The 22,720-nt window shown below is 42.3% G+C and overlaps 1 protein-coding gene across 4 annotated transcripts in view; it reads right to left on the reverse strand.

The window, feature by feature from the left end:
• TDP1 (tyrosyl-DNA phosphodiesterase 1) overlaps positions 1–22,720 on the reverse strand; it is a 96,408-nt gene that overhangs the window by 72,604 nt on the left and 1,084 nt on the right. For 3 of the 4 annotated variants that reach the window (XR_015768472.1, XR_015768473.1, XM_028100594.2), the window contains exons 2-10: positions 20,273–20,350; positions 19,595–20,157; positions 16,666–16,709; positions 15,456–15,511; positions 13,197–13,293; positions 9,460–9,494; positions 4,566–4,658; positions 1,031–1,198; positions 502–580 (exon numbers count right to left, since the gene is read on the reverse strand). Coding sequence is in view for 2 of the 4 variants with exons in the window: in XM_028100594.2 (XP_027956395.1) it covers positions 502–580; positions 1,031–1,198; positions 4,566–4,658; positions 9,460–9,494; positions 13,197–13,293; positions 15,456–15,511; positions 16,666–16,709; positions 19,595–20,153 (1,131 nt within the window). In the remaining 2 variants the exon portion in view is untranslated. The remainder of the gene's footprint in view (positions 1–501; positions 581–1,030; positions 1,199–4,565; positions 4,659–9,459; positions 9,495–13,196; positions 13,294–15,455; positions 15,512–16,665; positions 16,710–19,594; positions 20,158–20,272; positions 20,351–22,720) is intronic. The other variant, XM_088024482.1, reaches the window with a different exon arrangement.

Genomic DNA, 22,720 nt, shown 5'->3' on the forward strand with positions numbered 1-22,720 from the left:
TGAGAGCCACGTAGGGAATTTATTAGTGTCATTAATGTATCTCCTAAACAGAGATGAAGAAAATCGTCAACTTTAACTTGTTTTAATTTGTTAAAGACTTTTGTCATTTTCATACCACCAGCAAAAGTCTCTTTTGTAATAACTTTTAAAGGCCCTGGTTTAGTAAACAAAATACGTTATAGTACTATTTACTTAATAGTACTCTTTTCTGTTCTTTGTTGAATTTGTGTGTTAAAAATCCTTCAGATCCTGAAATCAAAAGCTACAACAGCTGCATAAATGAGAAATCTATAACAACTAAAAAAGTCCTTATACTTTTGCCATTTAGAGCAGTCTACACCTCTAAAAGATAAAACATTAAAAAGTAATTACTGAAAACTATCAATTTATCAAGAGCCTAGTCACCCAGAATTGTGCTAGTTATAATGAAGCTGCCATCAAAATATACAATTATAAATGAACAATATATATTAATTTAAAAAACAGTAAAAATTCTGTTACCTTTCTAAGTCTAAAATGTCCCCAATTATCTTTCTGACTTCCTTGAAAGCGTCCTGGGGTTGATCCAATAAGATAAACACTAAAAGGATACAAAATACAAGTTATAGAACAGAGTGATATAATTTGTGGACCCCCAAATCACAAAATACACACAAAAACTAATGTTATCATGAGATGTTCTACGAGACCACCTATTTTGAGGTGCCTCCTCAGAACAGTATTGTTACTCAAACTAATTTTCAAGCACATCAACTCATGGTGGAACACTCACGAGGTATAAGGTGCCGGCAATGAAATCAGTCACTTTAGAAGTACTCCAGAGGGAGGCTTATGGTGAGCAAGATAATTACTGGCCTCCACTTTAGTGCCTCAGATCTAGGAGATGCAGATAAATAAGAGAATCTGCTCTCATGTTATGAAGGACAGCCAAATATTCTACCTCTTTCCAAAGCCCCTGCACTGCAGATACTGTGTGGCTCTCAAGGTATTCACCCACTTTAAGAATTCCAAATTGCTAAACACCACATACTTGGTTTCAGAGAGATCATGTTTGTGGATGATATCTATCCACTCCTTGAGTGAAGGAGCATTATAAGCCATCAAGTAGCTGATGAGATCAGCTTTAAAATGTGTTGTTGATTCTCCAGATGTATGGGTTCCATGGGTAATTCGTGGGTATAAGGGGCTCAACCATATTCTGGAAGAGAAAAAAATAACTGAACAGTCAGGAAAGGAACTGATCACAATGATACCTGTGTTGACTACACATTCACCCTAAGGAAGAGGCGAATCGAACTTCCTGTGTCCACGTGGTAAGTAGAGGATCCTCAGGGAACATGAAGCATAAATCCCATCACACCACTCCAACGGCTTCCATGATATTCAGAATGATTTTTCAATACCTCACCATGAATTTAGGACCCAGTAAAGGTGGGCCTTTGCCCACCTCTCAACTCAATGCTCTTCGCTCCCTCTTTGACCACACCTTCCTTATTCTTTACCCCCGCCCCCTACCTCCATACTGCTAAGACCCTGTGACAACGGTTAATAGCTGCACTAATTGTTACAGCAAATCCATACCACCTATAGTAACCCCAGCAAGCTACACCCATGTAGCTCTTCAGGCAAATGGGAAAAAGTTACCTACGCTTAGAAAAATGTATATACAAATCTATTTACAATAAATGAACTCATTTTCATGACATATATGCTATAGCAGTTTGAGATATTTGCATATCCTGTACTTTTCTGGCATCTGCAATGAGTAGATACATTTAATGCTATTACATTTATACTAACCTCAGACTTTCAAATAACTTAGTAAACAAAATATTAAAGACATCTTTCATTTCGCCAATTCTCCTCAAAGGAGGACAATTCTGTTCACCCAAACTTCTATACACCCACAAGTGGGAAAAGCATATCTAAACCCAATCCTTCTGTGACGCGCTCCAAGACAAATCACAAACAAGTATGGCTTCAAATCTCGTGCTCAGTTTCAACTGCAAAACCAGGCTAGCAGTCCTGCATCACAGGACACGTGTGCCTCACACTTGAGATAATGAACAACGTCCAGGCTTAAACAAGCACTAAGGATGTATTTGCTGTTACCACCTTTCCACTTCTGTGGCTATCCCACTGCAGTTCTACCCATTAAGCCCAAAGGGAAACTGCGCAATTCCTTTCACCTGGCAACCCTCAAAGGAGACTGGCGAGATGCAGGCCACCAGGGCAGGAAAAATCCAGAACCATAAGGGTCCTGCATGTACATCTTCTGAAACGCATACGTTTCTAGCAGGGTGGCATGTCACACCTTTCCTTCCCACCTGAGGAGACCCCTTGTACAAGAGGTAACATGTGTGACAAGGACTACAGCGCCCAGGTTCTGGGGCCAGATCTGCTTCTAACTGGCTGTGTCATTTGGCACCAGCCCAACCACCTCTGTGAGTGCCTGCCTCTCTACGTGTAAAATGCGCACACTGGGCTGGACGGATGTGTCAGTCTCTCCCCTCACAAATAGCAATTCAGAGCCCACAGGCTGCTGGGCTTCTCCTAGATTAGAGGCTCACTCACAACCGTGTCTGGATGAGGAACAGGACAGATGACAACTTTCTAAACCAGGATACGGGGATGTGAGGTGTTTTTAGCACTTGACAAAGTAAAATGTGAAATTATTGTGGGCCAAATAATTTTAAAAGTGAGAAATTAAAAGGCAGACCAAGCAGCAGCTGAAAAGGATGGCTGAAACACTTGTATAGCAGAAAAGGACCAGAGCATAACTAGCAGACCAATCATGAAAATTACACAAAAGGACTACTTTTAAACATTTAAAAAATTATAACACACAACACAAAAATGCAAATTTGAGATTAGAATCTAGACTCACTGTGGGATAACAGTATCCTACTCAAGGGTGGCTGGCAGAGGGAAATTGGAGATTTCATACCCTTGATACTTTAAGTTTGAAACCATGTGAAGCTATAAACTAGTCAATTTAAAGAATTAAAAAAACACTTTCTCCATAATGGAAAAAAAACCTGAACACCTGAATCATTATCCTTAATCCCTTCCCCCATAGCAGCCATCCTGGAAAGACCTAAATAAGCATGGCTCAAGCTTCTGACTCCAAAAAGAGCTGGGGGCCATGGGTGGGATTCCTTCTTTGAGCCACATAAGACTCAGTGCCAACTTGATAAACTCCATTATGACTCATGAGTTTCAAAACCCAACCCAGCAGCTAAGCAGCTGTAGGAATAGCAAAGGTGTAGTTAACTCTAAATTCAGTTGATCAAGAGTCCTCCTGTGGCTGAGGCTTTTAGAGACAGTGGTGATCCCCTCCACCCTGAACCAGCTGGAATTAACTGCATTTTGAGAAGATTTTAAGTGGGACACTTGAAAACTGGAACATGTTTACAGAAAAACTGTCAGCACTGGGGGAGGGCTCTAAGCCACTTGCTAGGGGAGTAAAGAGAGAGCTAGAGATGTTGGGCTCAGGAAAAAGCCTGCTTTTCAAACTAGAAGGGCTGTCTGAAAGGAGAGAGGGTACTCTTGTTCTACACAGCGGTGGAGTCGAACCAAGCCCACAGGACGGAGTCTAGAAGGTCCTGCATTTCAGTTCAACCTAAGATGTGACTTGGGCTCTGCCAGAGCTAACATGTCCTGAAATTAAGAGTTCTACACAGCCTGGGCAGTGACAAGGAGTGTAAGGCTGGGGAGGAGGAGAGTGGAGAATATGGGAACTATGAAAGCTGCTAGATGAATGCTTGAGTTTCTTCTAAACTTGGAGAAGGCAGAGATGTACAAAATGGCTTAAAAAAATGGAAATGAAAGCCAACCAGAAGGAAGAGCTTACCAAGTGGGAGAACAATGCTTAAAACTTGAGGTGAGCAAATCCCCAAAACAAAAAACCAAGCCCCTCTTCTAAAAAGGATTCAAAGACTAGATCTAGCATAAGTATACCAAGAACAAAGGATTAGTAATAACAAAGCACGAAAAAATGTCAAATTCAATTTTTCTTTTGGTGATTCATGACCACGACCATATTAAAGGCTTAGACATCAGATTTCTTTCATGGAAAAATAAACCGAGGATGACAGGAAGTTTTTAGCATATGATTAACCACTAAGTTTCCCTTCACTACCATCTGGGAAATGGCAAGCAAGAGTATAGTGGGTTCTGGGACAAGTTATTGATGGGTCTCACCAAAAAAATGGGTTCAGACCTTACATTTTATACCCTCTTTCCTGCCTCAGATCCTTTGCATATGCCTGTTGCCTGTGCCTGGCTGCAGAGTGTGTATAATCCCATTTTTGTTAAGAGCTAGGGAGAAAAAAAGTATTTCTGTATACATGTAATAGTCACGGATGTGCATGTACTAAACTGTTAGCACTCGTTACTTCAAGAGAGTCGGCCTGGGGCAGGGCAGTAGTAAAATACTATTTCTGTGTAGGTCTCTTTTCTGTGCCACATGTGAGGGTGTTTTTTTTTTTAAAAAACAATATAAGAAAAGGAAAAGGGAATGACACCTACAGCCACTGCTGTGAAGTAACTAGAAGCCTACAAACCCCTGAGTCTTCTGGTGCCAGTCAGCATGGATGAGGTTGGAGGTGTGGATGACAACCCGGAGGCCTTCTTCGTACAGCAGGAACATCATTTTCCTTTAAGAACAGAGAAGAGACCAAAAGCATTAACACCACTTTTAAAATATGTACTATTTTTCCAGTGCAAATATCACAGCTAAAGGAGTTCTTAGACCCTTCTAATACTCAAACATTTATAATCTTCATTTCTTCTACACATTATTAAAATCAAAGTCTATTTCAGTGACAGGCAGAAAACCACCTTCCAAAATGCTGAGTATCGGTAAGTGAACGTTTGCCTCATCCTGCCCACGTTCCCAGCCTGACACTCCGAGCCCTTACCCTTATCCATTATCTGCTACTATTCCGGACTATGGAAAGCTTCCTGTCCAGTGTTTTTCAAAGTATGGTCACAACCTTCTGCTACATCATGGCTAGCATTTTTTTTAAGAAGTTGCAATAATGGGGCGCCTGGGTGGCTTAGTCAGTTAAGCATCTGACTCTTGATTTTGGCTCAGGTCATGATCTCAGGGTCGTTAGGATCGAGCCCCACATTGGGCTCTGTGCTCAACAGAGAGTCTGCTTAAGATTCTATCTCCTTCTGCCCCTCCTGCTTACGCTCTCTAAAATAAATGTATCTTCAAAAAATTGTAATCAAGTTAGAAACTGAAAAATATATTGTAGATACTTAAATAACTGGTTTTAGCACATGAGTATGGACACGTGTAGCAGACTAAAATGTACACTGTATTTTTTAATGTGAGCTGCGGCTTAGAAAAGTTTGGAAATGCCTCACTATCCTAAGACTGATCTTTTCTCATACCCCACAAATGCCATACTCATCACCAATGCATTTCTGGCCTTGAAATAAATCTTTCCTTTTCTTCATTTACTCAAATCAGACCCAGTTGAATCCTCCCTTTGCCACGGGCCTTCCTTCCCCAGGCCTCTGATCATCAGAGTTCTCATATTTTAATTCTAGCGAGAGAAGGAAGAGGATACAAACAAGAGCTTTCTCCTTGAAGCCAGAAGACCTGTTCCAGTCATCAGTTGGAGGCCATAGGACCCTAAGGAAGTCACTCAGTGTCCCTCAGTTTCTCATTTACAAAACGAAGGGTAAACAACCCCTTCCCTGCTGCAGAGGGTTGTGAGAAGGAAATGTAACATGCGTTTGTGAAACAAACTCTCACATGTGTGCACTTCCAGGACTCCTTCAGTGTCTTGCTTCATTTTTTTCATCTACTACTGGAGGGCTTTTGGCCTCCCAATTGTTTCCTAATTATTTCAGGAATCTAAGTTCTCTCCCTGTAACTAGAGATTCCCTCCTCAAGGCAGTCACTCTGCCTTATTTCCACTGGGGCCAAAATGCTACTTAATACCTGCTGATGTCAGTTCACACATGGGGGGCAAAATGAACCACTGGTTCTCTCCAAACCAACAATACCGTGAATAGTATTTGGACAGGATGAGGTTAACACAAAAAGATAATGCAAAGAATAGAGAATGAGATATTCAGCTCTTGCCAAAATGAGAAGTTAACCGAAGCCGGCAAACAGTAAGTTAATGCAAAGCTGGAGAAGTGACAGCTGCTGAACCCATCTTTTCTCCATTTATGAAACGTGCTCCCTGAAATCTGGGCAGATTTACACACACAGTTGCCAAATTAGCAGCTGCCTGTAATTAAGAATAAGGCCAGTTATGAATTCAAGATGTAAGTTTCACAAATATTTCCATTAATCAAGGCATCAATTATCAGGAAAATCATGTACTGCTGTCAGTGAATCCTACCCAACAGAACTGGGAGCTATTCTAAGGAGAGCCATCATCTCAGACAAAATGGCATGAGCTAATAAAAATCACAATTAAAAATGGATAAAGGATAAGAAAGGAGGTCTCCCTTGAAGAAACGCTGCCCTCCCTATCACCTGTTAAGTTGTGGGGGCAGCAAAAGGGATTATTTCCCAATCTGGAGCTACTCGTGTAAAGGGGGGAGAACACAAAGGTCTGCGGAGCACCTACGCGCCAGGCACGCCAGCAGCTCTCCAGAACAGCAACACACCAAATCCCCACAGCAATCCAGGAGGCGTTAAAAGTCGCATTCTACAACTGCAGAATCTACGGCTGGGTAGGCAATGGGAATGATCAAGGTTCCCGAATGAGCCAGGAGAGCTTGTCTGGACCACACGGGCTGGGATCTTTCTCTCACTGTGCACAGTTTCCACAGGGAAGAACGGGGCCAAGGACACTTCACACATCTGGCGTGTGAGTGGGTGGACGGGCAGACAATGTGGTCTGGGGGAGATGAAGGACTAAGTCATGTGTGCTGGGAGGCCGGCTACAGAAGCAAGCAGAAAGGGGTGCCTTGACCACCGGGCAGTCTGCCACTGGTTCCCAGTTAGACATTCCCATTTGGCAGCTTTGGCTTCCTTCCTTCCCCGCTGTTGATTATCAGGGCCAGAAGTACTTTTGCTCCCAGCTCTGGGAGACACTGAAAAGCTTCAGAATTCTAAAGCAGTAGGTGACAGGCCCTGGGACTGCATGGCATCCTACGGAGACATGGATAAAGCATGTTTATTGTACCTAACAGGGATGATGATGATGGGGGCTACATCTTGGTGGTCTTTGGATGCTCTATGCACAGTACATGGTCAATGCATGCTTGCTAAACTGAATGTCAAAGACTATTCCCTATTTACTGCAGTAGCTACACTCTCAAGTTGGGGAGGCACGTGACACCCCAGGACCAGGAGCTGGAAGGCTTCCTCCTTTTTCTAACTTTTTCTAACTCCTATAATTTCACCTCTCTCACCCAAACACTAAGAACTATTAAGTCTCAAAACACTAGAACTGTGTCTTAATATTTAATGAATTCTTTAAAAAAATTTTAAATGAGCAACTGAGTAACTTCGAGACATGAATTTAATCTCCTACAAGATACTGGCATTTTAACAAAATGTGAACTGCACAGACTATGTGGCTGGGAAGGACTCTGTTGTAACTGCTTCCCTAGGCATTTACAACTCCAAGTGAGTAACTCTGCTGGGTTCAATCTGCTAAGTGTGTGTGTGTAATGGGGGTGAGAGGGAAGAGCAGACCAAAGGAAACTAGCTGTTTTAGCTGTAAACAAATGAGAATAAAAACTTAAATGAGTTCTAGTCCTATCTTCAACAGTAGCTAGAAGGTAACTGCTTATCTACTCAGGACCTCTATGTAATGAAAAGGAAGGACCAAATAATATGTTAAATAGCATAAAAAAAGGGATAGCCCCTCTGGATCAATCAAATGTCACTGTGCTAGATCCTGGCCAGGCCCAACACGTTCAGTCCCTCAGGACTTACAGTGTAACTGAAATGAAGATGGAAGACACAGGCTCTCCTATGTGCCAGCATGTAACTGCAGCATGATTACGCCCAATGTGGACTGCGGGCTCAGAATGTATGGCTAGTGCAGGAAGCTGGCACTAAAGATCTAGCAAGTCATGTCCAGGGCCCAAATGGGGGGGGGCAGTATTTTAGAATCAGTAAGGTATTTATGCTAGGGGTCCAACTAAGGGCAGTGGGCTAGGATCCATTCAGTGCTATCCAGTGCTGGCAGAATGTCTACCTAGGACAGGTTGACTATTGCCATCCACCACCAGGCTCTCCTGTGATGCAGGGAGGGGAGTCTAAGATACCTATTCAGTCTATTCAAGGCTATTTTGTATCCTTTGCTGAAGTTAGCATCCTGTGACCTCAGTGCTACATAAAGAGTAATTTATACCTGAGCTAAATGCTTAAAGTTCACAACAATCCTCAAACCCTGTCCTGTTAGAGGCTACCATTTAGGGATGGTGGTAAACACTGCAACATTTACTCAAGGGGATCTGAGACCAGATAATGTAGGGTTGAAAGGCATCCTTTTATGAAATGGCTCAACTCTTCCTGCTCTGGTTCCTTTTTAAAACAGGCTGTATGCTTCAAACTGTATTTTGCCAAAGAAAGATGAACATATTTCCTTATTTCAAGTCACCATAACATCAAGAAAACAATGGCCACAGCAATACTCAGGACTAATATTCCTATGAGATCCCTTGTTGCCCTAGAGATGGACACCTGAAGGAATCTGCTTGCAATACCAACCCATTTACACCATTGGTCTCAAAGATGAGGCTTTGTCACATTCTTTTGACAAATCCTTTTTAGAGAAATGTGATTTATAAAAATATTGAAAGAGGGACAACCATATCTTATTCTTTTTCTCATTTATAGAACAATTATGTAAAAAGGCTCAAATAGCTTTAAGACTCATGGCAGCGGAACGGGAGTCAAACTGATCATTAGGTACGTGTCAGGTAGGCAGTAATAGTTTTTCCTGTCTGGTTTACAACATCTCAAAATTATTCTAAAAGGAACTTCTGAGAAGTCTTGAGCAGTGATAGGCATCAGCCTCTCAAGTTAACAACTTTGTAAAATAGTTTTTCTTTCTATCACAGCATGAGGCTGACCTAACAATATTCTATTTAATGCAACTCAGCATCTTAAGAGATCACCAGACTTTAAGGTAGTAGAATCCACAAGCACATGACCCACACGTACAGTTATCCATAACCATGGACCACACAACCACCAAATACTCCCCCCCAAGTAGGCTATAAGAAATGTCCTGAACAGAAAGAAAGCAGAAACCCCATCATGGATTCAGATTTTCATGTTGAGAGCCAGAATCCCAGGACTTTGTCTTAAGGTCATTAGTAAACAGTTCCACTGACTCTACTTTTTACTGACAGATTCTTTTCCCTAGCAAAACTGTCACCTGTGAGTTCCTTCAAAAGCACTTTTGGAGTCACCTCCTTGGCTCTACTAAAATCATACCCTCCCCCATCCCATAAAAATTTGCTTACGTGTGATGTGTTCCAAATGCAATATCCAACTTTGCCTAGGATGAAAAAGAAGTTGAGTCACTTATTTTTAACAAACCGAATATCCCTAGCTATTGAAAATTAAGTTAGAAAAGGTTCCGGTCAACTTTGTTTTGAATTGTTTTTACTGCCCTCTAGTGGACAAGCCCTGGACTGACACTACAACTTTTATAATCCTACCCAGTGAGGCTCATTAAGACTTTTTTCTGTTAGCCAGAATGATTTGATACATACTCCATTTTTAATTACAGTAATCAAAGCAAGAAGCCAGATTTCTCTAGTTGCCAAAAAACCAAATGAGACCCTATGCAAAAATGTGAAGATATCTGGCTTATACAGAAATTAACGTTATCAGAGTTTCTAGACCATATATTAAAAAAAATGTGGTAGCATACACTGATGTTAAAACAGAAGTTCTCTTATATTGACAACCTAGCAAGTGCTGAAAAGAGATAATGTATTCAATCTATTTTCCTATTACAAAATGATACCTTTAGAAACAAACAGGAGTGGGTGAAGAATTAAAATTATCTAACATCCAGTAGAGCAAGATCTTGGTTAAGCAGAATATGCCTGAAGATGTAAGCTATCAAAAAGTTAAACAGAAATGTCAAACCAGCTCAACAGTGAGGAATGCGGGTGTAGGGACACAAATCCCATCCTTACAACTCTGGGCCACTTCGAAAAATACTTAAGTCTCTATGCCTCATCTTTCTCTTTACAATGAGGGGATTCAGAGTTTTAGGAGCAAAGGAGACAATTACACGAACTGTCTAGAAAATAGGGCCTGCGTGGGGTAAGCACTCTACAAACAGAACCAAGTGCTACTATAATCAAGCTCCCCGCCCCAACAGGGCAGAGGGATGGAGCTGTTTGCTGGAGGCAGAAAGAGGCAATTGGAACATAGGGGAGTATGACACAGCCAATCTTGGGAATGCTCAGATAGGTGGCCCTGCTCACTACATTCTTAAGCTCAGTGTTTGGGGACACTCACAGACCAGAATTCATTTGTATGTTCTGGCCACACAAATGAAGAGAGATCAGGGAATAGTAGGTCTTTAAAATTACACAATTAGAATGAAAACTGCCTCTCTGTAAACTGATACTTAGCTCAGAAAAAGCAATGGTCAAGAGAGTTGGCTTCTGAGTTTAGTTCTGCTATAAGCTGTTTGCTCTTAGGCAAGTCTAAGCACAAGGATATTAACTTGAATAGGTAATAGTTAATGGATGCTTTTTGGGCAAATGCACCAAATCCTTGGCACAAAAACCCAGTGAAAAAGACTATTAGCAAGCCATCTTAAAGATAAACAAATTAGGCTTACAGAAGTGATGGGCCCAGAAGGACATAGTGGGTAGAGAACTTCAGAACCCAAGCAGTTTGAACCTTGACCACCACAAGGCCTCAATCTCTGGCCTCAGGTCCCACGTGTGCAAAATGGGAGCATATGCTGATTCTTTGACTAGTATGCCTCAGCTTCATCAAGTAACACTATGTTGCGCCCCCCCCCCCAAAAAAACCCCCAAGAATTCATTTTACAGACAAGATGTAACAATATTTCAACAGGTGAGGATGGGGCCACAAATCTATACTTCAGACTAGAAATGGGACCATCTGAAAATCTCTTCGCTCGAGGTAAAGATGACCATGCCCTCTAGTGGCTGGCCTGGAGCACACCACCAGACATGCCACACACTCGCCCTACTTTTTAGTACAAGGAGCTAGTATCTGAAAAAGACTATTTCCATTGATTTAATGACTGGTTTTTTAGGATTCCTGTGCTATCTTCCACCCACAATTAGTCTTATGAGCATCATCCTACTGCAGTTAAACCTCTTCTTTTGGAAGCAAAAGCAAACCATGGGATTTTAGGCAACCGCCAAGCAGAGGCTTATCTATGTGTAGAAGGTGAGCCACAAACATGTTGGATAAGAGTGACTGTTTTAAAACTCCAACTATATAAAGTACTGCGAGTTAAATCATAGGAAAAATTTAAGACCGGTTTAAGGTTGATCGGACTGAGGTTTCTCCCTTTGAATCTTTAAAAATAACCACATATTCACAGATAACATTTTATAGTTGAAAGAATATCAAAATGAGTTGGAATTCTTACATCTTATTTGGACAGGGAGAAAAAAAAAAACACTAGAAAGAAAATGGAGAAAAATCATCTAGGTTCTGTGTAGTTCACTCTTGTCAATGCACTCCAAGAGTAGAAACCTGGAGGCCATCTCACTCTGGCAGGGAGAGAAAGGGGCTATGGAAGTATCTTACCGTGGCTGCTTGGAAATGAACTGCCCAGCCACTAAAACAGAAGGTCAGTGCGACACCAGCCACTTCACAGCCACCATCTCCACAGGAAGGAAATCCTTGCTTTTCTCTCCCCAGTGTGCCGGTTTCTTGCACGAAATGCCACACACAATATTCTCTTCAAGGTGGAATCAAAAGCAACCAGTGGTAACGGAGGTCTAAGACCCCCAGTGTACTTCCACGTATGGACCGAAGAGCATCAGGACAGAATTCCAGGACTTAACAAAAACCTGGGCAACAACTTTCTGGCCTTTTCTGCTCTGCTTTGGTCCCAGCAAACCAAGCAGATACACCTGTTACAAGACCACTTAACATCCCCCCATCAGGCGTGGATCATTTGCAGCTCAATTCACACAGGCAGTTTCCTAACAGGTTTGCTTTTAGTTTGTCCATCTCTCCAGTACAGACCTTGGCCGCAGTTCACGTGAAAAAGCTCAGAGGACTACGGGCCAAGGGGCAACAGCAGCTACTACCAGGCAGGTAAGCTGTCAAAATAAAAAGTTTTAAGCTGCACTCAGAAAGCAGCAGCCGCTGAATTGCATCCAGAAAACCTGGTTAGGTTCGAGAAGAACACTGACAAACTAGATGCAAACAGAGGAGTACTGGCAGGTTGGGGGAACATAGGGATTCTTGTTACAAGCACAACTTAAGAAACCATGCTCACACCTGAAAGAAAACTAAGGCGGTACAATAGAGGACTTCACATACAAGCATCAGCCACATCCGAGATGAGATTTATTCTATGTGGCTCCAGAGAAGGGAAATCAGGACCCAAACATGAAAGGTAAAAGGAGACGGTGAGGATTTATTTTTTGTGTCAACTTGGCTAGGTCACAGTACCCAGACACCTGGTCAGGTATTGCCATGAAGGTTATTTTTAGATGAGGTTGACATTTAAATTAGTAGACGGAGTAAAACAGATTACCCTTTGTTTGTGGACCTCATCCCGTCAGTTGAAGGCCTAAAGAAAAAAAGACCAACTCCCTCAAGGAAGAGGGAACTCAGTCTTCAGACTATCTTTGGACCTGAGCTACAGCACCTACTCTCTTCTGGGTCTCCAGCCCGCAGGCCTATCCTACAAAGTTTGGACTTGCCAGTCCCCACAATCATGTGAGCCAATTCTTTTCAAAGAAGTCTTTCTACACACACATACCCTATCGGTTATGTTTCTCTGGAGAACCTGACAAATACAGAGACATAAGGTCAACATAAAGAAAAATCCTTCCAACCACAAGGGCTACCCACACACAGATGGGCTCTCTCAGGAAGCATTTAAGTCAAGGCTAGACAAGTATCCGTTGGTGATACTAAAGAAAGGATTCTTGCTCTAGGTGGGTGGATAGACTAAATGTCTAAATTTCTTTCCAACTCTCAGACTAAGCAGGATCTCAAACAGCAATAAGCAGCCTACCTGGCAAAGGGAAATGTTTTCATAAGGCTTGGCCTGGGCATGTAAGTGAGCCTTAGCTTCTCGTTTATCTCCATGCACAAGCAGGATTGGTTTCTTCCTGAAAACAGATCAGAAGTATTTAGAATACATCTTTTATAAAGCTGGACTCTTGACTAAAGAATGCTAGGTGTTTCCTTACCACCACACAAGTGTTTCTGGCCTTTGTGGTCACGGAGTACAGAGCTAACACATAGCACTATTCAGTTAATCTCCACTAGCCAGTTACCTTTACAACAGGGTCATGTGGCCTGATCCCAAAGCTCTGTTGTGACCCAGAGAGGTTGTGACTCGAGGAAGTCCCTGAGTAACTATCTTCTTTGATCCAAAAGAACACATAGTTAGCTCTGTGTTCGTTTTCAGGTTCAGATTACAAGATAAACATTTATTGTTACCTAGTATGATGCTCTTTTTCTTTCCCTTTCTTTAGACCAAGCAAAGAGCATTTCCTCATCAGACCTAATATTCACTAAACTCCTACTGTGTGCTAGGTATGGCAGTAGTCCCCAAGATCCAAGGGTGAACAAGCCCAGGCCCACGGCATGATGCAGACTAACAGGTTGTTATATTTCAATGAAACAAGGCATTTTGTGGCTGAGTCCTGCTCAATGAAATATAAGCAGGTGTTGTGTAGAACTTCCAGGAGACTATTCAGAGGAAGCACAGCTGGGATGTGGCCCTTTTGTCCTTTCTCCTTCCTGCCATGTGGACCGCAGATCAGTGACCTGGAGCCCCGGGTGCCATGCACCAGGATGGTGGGACAGAAAGACAGAATGGGTGGACAAGTCCCTGAGAACCATAGTAACCCCCGATCCAGACCACAAATGTCTACCATCTGGACTTCTTAGGTTGGAGAAATCATTTTCTCTCATTTAAGCCAGTTATTTTTGCTTTTCTGTTACATATCGCTAAAACTAATCCTATGTGTTACCGGTCAAATACAAGCCTTTGTGTGTCAAAGCCACTTGGGAAATTTCAACAGCATTTTACCTACTATTAATAAAGTTTCTAGAATCTGAGGTCCTAAATGCACCAAGGACTTTGACAATCATTCTGTGGGTATATTCCTTTACCTTACTTGCTGTTAAGGGTTTTGCTAGGTGAATGTTAAAAACAGGACAGATGGCAGGGCACTGTACAATGCTATCTTTCTCTGGTCTACACTACCAACACCAGGCTGAGGAACTATAGAAGACAAGCTGAAAAATCCATCACCTCCATAATCTGGATAAGGGAAGCTCTAAGACCTCCCTTCACTAGCTCCTAAACCACAGGAAGAATCATTTGCAAAGATTCTTTGAACATGGGCACCTAGGCGGCTCAGTTAAGCGTCTGCCTTTGGCTCAGGTTGTGATCCTGGGGTCCTGGGATCAAGTCCTACATCAGGCTCCCTGCTCAGTGGGGAGTCTACTTCTCCTCTCCCTCTGCCTGCTGCTCTCCCGCTTATACGCTCATGCACAAATAAAACCTTAAAAAAAAATTCTTTGAACAGCACTGCTGTACTAAGTATGGCATGCTTACAGGTCTAGAAAGCAGGTAGCAATGATCTTTTCCTTCACATTAATATCAAAGTTGTCTTGGGGCGCCTGGGTGGCTCAGTCATTAAGCATCTGCCTTCGGCTCAGGTCATGGTCCCAGGGTTCTGGGATTGAGCCCCACATCGGGCTCCCTGCTCCGCTGGAGGCCTGCTTCTCCCTCTCCCACTCCCCTGCTTGTGTTCCCTCTCTCACTGTGTTTCTGTCAAGTAAATAAAATCTTAAAAAGAATATATCAAAGTTCTTTTTTTTTTTTTTTTTAAAGATTTGAGAGAGCGAGAATGAGAGAGAGAGAGAGTATACACGAGAGGCGGGAGGGTGAGAGGGGGAAGCAGACTCCCCACTGAGCAGGGAGCCCGATGCAGGACTTGATCCGGCAACTTCAGGATCATTACCTGAGCCGAAGGCAGTCGCTTAATCATCGAAGTTGTCTTTGGATTGCTTTGTCCTTATCTACTTCTGGAAACAGCAACAGAGGCAAATGCTAAAACCCGTATTAGGAATGCATGTGACTACTTAGACTAGATCAACAAATGCTGTTTTCCCTATATAACTAAGTTTGTAGGATTTCAATAGTTTCAAAAGAAATACTCGAGAAAGAGGAACAGCAGTTGCCTGAGAAACACTCATCTTGCATTTTAAAGCCCCATTACAGTTAGGATGTTATCAGACATCCTGTGGTACTCACCTGAACTCTGGTGGATACTGTTTTATTAGCCAGTCCACGTCAAAGCAGTAGTTAAACTAGATGGGGAAAGAAAAGGATGGAGTTATAGGATTCAGGCAAGCAATCTGTAAGAACAGTTTGGTTATTGAATTGAAAGAAACTCTAGAGTAATGACAAACTCCAAATATTATTTATAAACCTGGACAGTTGCGCTACAATACTCAAGCCTAAAATACATCTTGAAGGGAATTCCCGATTCAAGGAATCTAAATCACTGGAGTAGTGCATGAGAAAACAGGTTCTAAAGAAAGGATACCGCAGGCTTCGGCAGTATTTGTATTTCTAAATAATCTTACTACATATTTCTAAGAGCCCTCTGATTAATTTAAATAAAAGGACTTACAAATTTATCCCTTTTCCCCTAGGTGATTATAAAAAAGACTTTTAGAAAAGAACATTTCCTTTCAGCCTAACTTATGAGCTAGCTTTGTGAACAGGCCTCCGGGATTGGACATTCACTAGGCATAGAACAATTACATCTTGACTACAAGTTCTGCACTGAACTTATCCATGGGCTCCTCCCCATGCCCGGGTAATCCCTGGCCCTCCCCCTCCAATCTAGCTAAAAGAACACAAATTCACCCCATGTTCCATCTGGAGACTAGGATTCTGGAGGCCAAGCTGGACATAAAGCAAACAGATAGCTTTGCTTTCTTTGTGGATGTGCCCTGTTTTCTCACTATTTCCTCAAGAGCCTGGAGCATTAACATCATTCATCAACACAAGGGGACCAGCTCTATAAAGCAGGAGCAATCAAACACAAAGAACTACACATAACTTTTATTCACTTCTTTTCGGTAGGTGTAGGAGACCGTTTTCTAAATCGAATCAAACAACTTGGCCTTCACCTACCTGCCCATACCTTCCCAGGAGTTGTACTAGAATCCCAGATTATCTGGGTCCCAAAACGAAGTCCCTCAGGTTGGAATTCCCAACGTTGACTTCTTGGCCAGTCCTTGTAACCCAATCCAGAGCTAGAAGCTCCACTGATCGTGGCATCCTTATTCCATGCTAATGGCTGGATACTGTGGCCACAACTGTGGCTCCTGGTGTCAGCCTCCTGGTATGGGCCATCTTGGGGACCCTGTACAGGACTGAGATAGGTCCTCACGCCTATTTTCTTGTGGGGTTGTCCCTTTTCCCCCAAAGAAAAAAACCACCATAAACTCACCTGAGCTGAAGATACAAGTGTCCCAAAGAGAGGAGACAGAATATCTGAGAAGACAAAAAAAACCCATTTTATCTAATTCATCTTTTGTTAAAAATCATCTGGTAATAATCACAATTGACTTAGTCATTGACAATCAAAATTTGGCTGAGAAAACTGAAGGGACTACAAAGCTAGGCTTTAATGTTCCATAAAATTCAAGAGAAAATTTGAGCTATTTAATAATTACTACGTTTTAACAAAATACAACGTAAAACTAAAACCTCAATTTCAGAATTTGATGACTGGTCAATTTTAAAAACTGCCAGTAAGGACAATAAGGACTTTTTTTGTTTTTTATTAAAGATTTATTTGACAGCACACAAGCAGGGGGAGTAGAGGGAGATGGAGAAGCAGACTCCCTCCCAAAGGCAGACGTTAAGAGCACTTGTGCTCTTAACCATCAAACTGCCTGAGGATTAAGAGTAGGCTCCTTTGGGGCGCCTGGGTGGTTCAGTCCGTTAAGTGTCTGCTTTCAGCTCCAGTCGCGATCCTGGAGCCCTGGGATCGAGTCCTGCATGGGGCTCCCTGCTCAGTGGGGAGGCTGCTTCTCCCTCTCCCTCTGCCCCTCCCCCTGCTCGTACATGCACACACGCACGCGAGCTGTCAAAAAAAAAAAAAAAGAATAGCCTCCTTTATTTGACCCATGCTTACTGAGTGCTTCTTCCAAATATTGAGCTACATGCTGGGGTACAAAAATTTTAAAAGAAGTTACCTTAAGGAAGCTCCTATATATATATATTTATAAATTTGACAGCGCTCACGCACGTGTGCACATAAACACAAGCAGGGGGGAGGAGCAAGGAAAGAGCAAGAAGCAGGCTCCCCGATGAGCAGGGAGCCCGAAGCAGGACTTGATCCCAGGACCCTGGGATCATGGCCTGAGCCAAAGGCAGATGCCCAACCGACTAAGCCACCCAGGTGCCCAAGCTCCTACCTTTATGAGAGGTACACAAAAGGAATGTATTGCAGTTTCTTGACGGTATCCCCCTCTTTGGCCTCTGTTCGGCTTTGATAATTTGCTAGAATGCCTCACGGAACTCAGGAAAGCACTTGACTTACTAGATTACCAGTTTATTATAAGAGGATACAACTCAAACAGCCAGATGGGAGAGATGCAAAGAACAAGGTATGCGGGAAGGGGTGTGCACCTCCATGTGTTCATCACCCTGGAAGCTCTCAGTTAGGGTTTTTTACATGAGGCTTCATTACAAAGGCCATTAATGATTAACAACCTCCAGCCCCTTTCCCCCTCCTTGGAGGTGTGGGGGTGGGACTGCAAGTCCCAGCTTTAATGACACAATTGGGTCCCCCTGGCAATCAGTCCTCCATTCTCAAGGGCTTTCCAAAAGCCACTTTATTAACAAACCCAGGTATGACTGAAAGGGGCTTGTTAGGAACACAATTTTTTAAAGATTTTATTCATTTGTCAGAAAGAACAAGCAGGGAGAGTGGCAGGAAGAGGGAGAGGGAGAAGCAGGCTCCCTGCTGAGCAGGGAGTGAGCAAGACATAGGGCTTGATCCCAGGACCCTGGGATCATGACCTGAGCCCAAGGCAGACGCTTAACCAACTGAGCCACCCAGGCACCCCAGAAAATATTCTTTTGACCTTCATTACTTTAGGGCTCTTACAGGAGCTTGGGACAAAAACCAACCAGGAATGAAGACCAAATACATATACATCATAATATCACACAGATGCACCCTGAGGAATAAGCAAAGCAACCGAAGACTATCTTTGGATTCGGAACTGAAATACCTATTTGCTTGCTAGTGTTTTTTGCTTCTTCACCCGGAACAAAAACCTGGCTTCCAAGCAGTGGTTCTCAGTCCTGATTGGGCTTTAGTGATGGGGTTTTGGAATATAGGTGAAGTCAGGTGGGGTGAGGTTTGGAGCCAAGGGCCAAAAAAGAATTCTTGAGATGTCTCTGGTGCAAAAAGGTGGTTTTATCTAAGCACGAGGACAGGACCCGTGGGCAGAAGGAGCTGCACCGGGGTTGTGAGGTGTGGCTGATTATATAGCTGAGAGTTGGGGAAGGTAAGGAAAAGGGAGATTTCAAAAGGATTTTTGTCTGTTAAAGAAGACTCACAGGATACTGGAGGTCTTGCCATTGCCAAGTGAAGCTTGGTTTTCCTTCTAGTAAAGCATTAACAGTAAGATAATTGGGAGCTTCCTGAAGGAACATTACACTTTGCCCACTCCAAGTATCTGTCAATAGGCTGCTGGTCATAAGGGCATTTAATTGTATCTACATTTCCTTCCGGAAGCTAGGCCATTGATAGAAATTCACAAGAACAAAGCATTTCTAAGACTTTTGTAAACTGAGGGAGACTCATGTTTTGCAGGACTTTAATCTCTATAAATTAACTGTTTTTCCTTCAGGGCAGCCAGGAGTGCCTGAGGAATGTCACATATATCCCATGGGGTGGGGGGGATTGTGGGGTGTCAGCTCCTGCCTGTCCTCAGCTGGTCTTCTGCTCCCTCATTAGAATCCCCGGAAAAGCTTCTTAAAACAGACTGCAGGGCCCTGCTCCCAGAGTTTGATTCAGTGAACCTGGGTGGAGCCCCAAATCTGCATCAACAAGTTTTAGGTGATGGTACTGCTGTCAGATATCTATTTCATTAAAGTTTAAGCTTTAAAAGTTAGCACGATGTTTAAAATTGTCTAAGTATTCCAACTGGTAGATCTACAGGACTGAGAAACACTCTGATTCCCTAAGTAAACAGCTTGCTGTCAAACACATAATTTGTTGGTCAAACTGATAGTTTTCCTCAGGGTAGTTAAGACTTCGAAGGGTTCTTGGAGATCGTTCTAGGTTACCCTCCTTGTTTTGCCAAGGGGACCTTCTCAAGTGCCGTTTGACAGCTCCCAGACACGCAGCATCCACTTACCCTTGATGTGGAGGGCTCCAGCGTTATACTTTGCCTTAATTCCAGAGACTCTAGTGAGGTAAAATTGGAAGGGGTTCCCTTTTTCCAACATATCCCAAATATCTTGGCCTTCCCCTGAGGTCTCATACTCCTCTTCCTCCTCTTTTAGTCCATGGTGGGCAGGAGAGCCATTATTTCCAGTTCTTTGGGTGACACTGTCTTTGGGAAAAGAGATGCCGCTCTCTTCTTTGATCACCATGTTCTTAGCCTGCTTCTGCTGTGTTCCTGGTTGCAGTTCATCATCACTGCTAGAGAGACACCAACCCAGGTCTTCCTGGGAACCACTCTTCTGCTTTTTGGGAGGTGAAGCTTGTGAATCTGTGCTGAATTTTACAGGTGATAATTTCCTTTTATGGGCAGCTTTCCTAGCCTCAGAACAGGTGTATCTTGGTTCATTTGCTGCTCCCTGCCCAGCATGAGGGAGGGAAGAGGTAGATGGCTTGTCTAGTTTTGGCTTTTCCTCCTCACTTTCATCACTACTGGATATTGTCCACTTCCCATAATCACCTTCCTGAGACATAGTTCTGGAAATGAAAGACAAATATTGTTATTTCCATTCACTAGGAAACTGGCAAACTGTTGCTCTCAAATTCCCTCAGTATGAGTTTCTGCAACACACACAGCACACCTGACGCTTACCAGATGCTGAGCTACGTAATGAACGTCAGCTGTTTTGCAGGTGTTCAGAGGCACATTCCCAGAATCTTCCACAGGAATCTGGCAAATAAAGTGACAGCAAAAATCCTAGTTACCTTCTTTCAACCCAGATCTTGTTCTTAGAGGCCTGAGGAAAGAGTTGGGGCCAAACTCCAAAATGAAAATATTCGCTCTTGACGCTGAATCTTCTAACAGGTGCTTGGGGTTAAGATAATTTAAGGAATTTCAAGAACTATAACTACTCAAATTTTTGAGGTCAAATTGGAGTTTACAAATCTACCCTTCACCCAAGCATGAGAGCCCACAGGACTTTAGCGATTCTTTATTTCACCAAAGATAAGCTATTTACCATAAGGCTTAACAAAATCCTCAAGACAGTGTCAAATGCTCAATTCTGTATATACATTATCTAGATCTGCTGCCATGAGGACCCAACTACCTTAATGGCCCTGTCCTAAATCAAACTACTAAAACCTGCAGAGAACTTGCACTGAAGCATAACACTTGTTTTCTAGAACAGTCAAGCTTCTATTTAAGAAACTAGATGAAGTACTTTCGGTTTTGTTACCTACAAAATCCCACCAATTCAAGTGCCAAGGCCAAGTACATTTTTCAGATAGCTAAGGAACAGTTTCTTACTATGATTAAAAAAAAAAAATCACTCCCATCGGGCTCCCTGCTCAGCGGGAAGCCTGCTTCTTCCTCTCCCACTTCTCTGCTTGTGTTCCTTCTCTCGCTGAGTCTCTGTCAAATAAATAAAATCTTAAATTTATAAAAATAAAATTTTCATACAAGACCCAGAGAAAAATTTAACCCGAGAGTCTGTGCTCAAATTATTGTCAAAGTTTTGTTCTTTTAAAGAAACTGAGGACACAAGTTTGGTATACCAAGATTGACTGTAGAACTCTGTTCACAGGACCCCCTCCCCCCGCAAAAGGCTTGATTCCACACCAAAAGATTTGCAAATGAATACACTTTGAGGTTTCAAGCTAGAAAGGTTTTGTTTTGTTTTTTTAAGTAGGCTGATCAAATGTTGCATGCTCTACTGAATGAGCCAGCCAGTTGCTGGCCAAGTTAAAAACAAAAACAAAAACAAAAAAACTTAAGGTATCTATCACATTTCACAATTTCTCTTTTTCAATTCATGACCAGTCAAGTTAGATCACGTTTCTCCTGTAAGTTACCTATTTCAAGATTTTTTTTTTAAAACTGAGTGCATTTAGACAATAATTTGACCTGTTCTTCTCGGCTCAGGATCCCTATTAACCTCACTTGGCATGTATACTGTTTTACGAAGCTTTTAGGGACTACAGAGATGGATGGGGCTTCTTTCTTCCGTACTAGTCGCCCTAGACTTTGTCTCTTTTTCTAAGTGTTCTGTCCAGTCCACTTCTAAGAGTTGTTAGAACTCAGTAGGCTTTTCCCCCAAGTCGTTTCTAATCTGCTAAGGGTTAAGAAAGAAGCTTGTTATAACTGTATTATCGTTAACAGGATACAAGAACTAGGTTTTCATGAAATATTTAGACAGACTTAGTACTTGACATATTTGAAGAGTTCAGGTTTTTTAAGTTTTCTAAACTTACATTCCTCTTGTGTTCTAGACTCTTGGAGGCTGCTGGCAAGAGGTATTTAAGCCATCACAATTCACTGTGAATTAAAGGAACTTTGAAGGAATGATTTTGATGGCTACAGTTTTGTGACTTCAAAAAAGTTATCTCAGAATAGAAACACCTTAGGAAAAAAACCTGTTAGCTCTAGCTTTCAAAGACTTCTCAAATAGCAGTAAAGCCAGGCACTTAGTAAAAGAATCAATTAAGAGTTCCCAGGCTGTTCTTTATAGATTCCTTCCCCATTCTAAAACAGAATTTTTAGGTGGAAAGGGTTCAGCTTCCAGCATAAGAAAAGCTGTATGCAGACACAGGCTACCACCATTCCTCTCTCAGATGAATTACATCTCAATAAAACGGAATTTAAAAGTCCTGAAAACGCTAAGGAAGATATTCATCTTTAGCGACTCAGCTATTTAGAGTAATTCTAAGATTTCCAAGTTTTATTACCTACATTTTCTAGAACCACACATGCATGGGAAGGAGAAAGACCATTCATTCCCTTGAAAGTAGGACAAGTTGGTAAAAAAAACCCCAAAACTTTTGAAAAAGACATTTCCTCGAGGAAAAAAATGCTTTTGTCTGCTGTAGACACAGCTTAAGTTTTGGATCTGCTCAAACTTAAATATGCTGGGTTATTTACTAAAGGCAAAATACCTTTGAAAGAAAATCATCATTACATTCAGCAGGTTACCAAGCTCTTTATGGTATCAGGGCTGTTAGCCTGAAGAGGAGTGGTTGAAACGCCAAGATCAGGAACTGACTTCCTGTGGAGAACTCCCCGGTTCCAGTATTCGAATTTTACTTCTCCGCCACACAAGCA

The sequence above is a fragment of the Eumetopias jubatus genome, unplaced genomic scaffold (assembly GCF_037043125.1).
Source record: "Eumetopias jubatus isolate StellerSeaLion01/CBP00866 unplaced genomic scaffold, mEumJub1_p1.0 scaffold_7, whole genome shotgun sequence".
Lineage (NCBI taxonomy): Eukaryota > Metazoa > Chordata > Mammalia > Carnivora > Otariidae > Eumetopias > Eumetopias jubatus.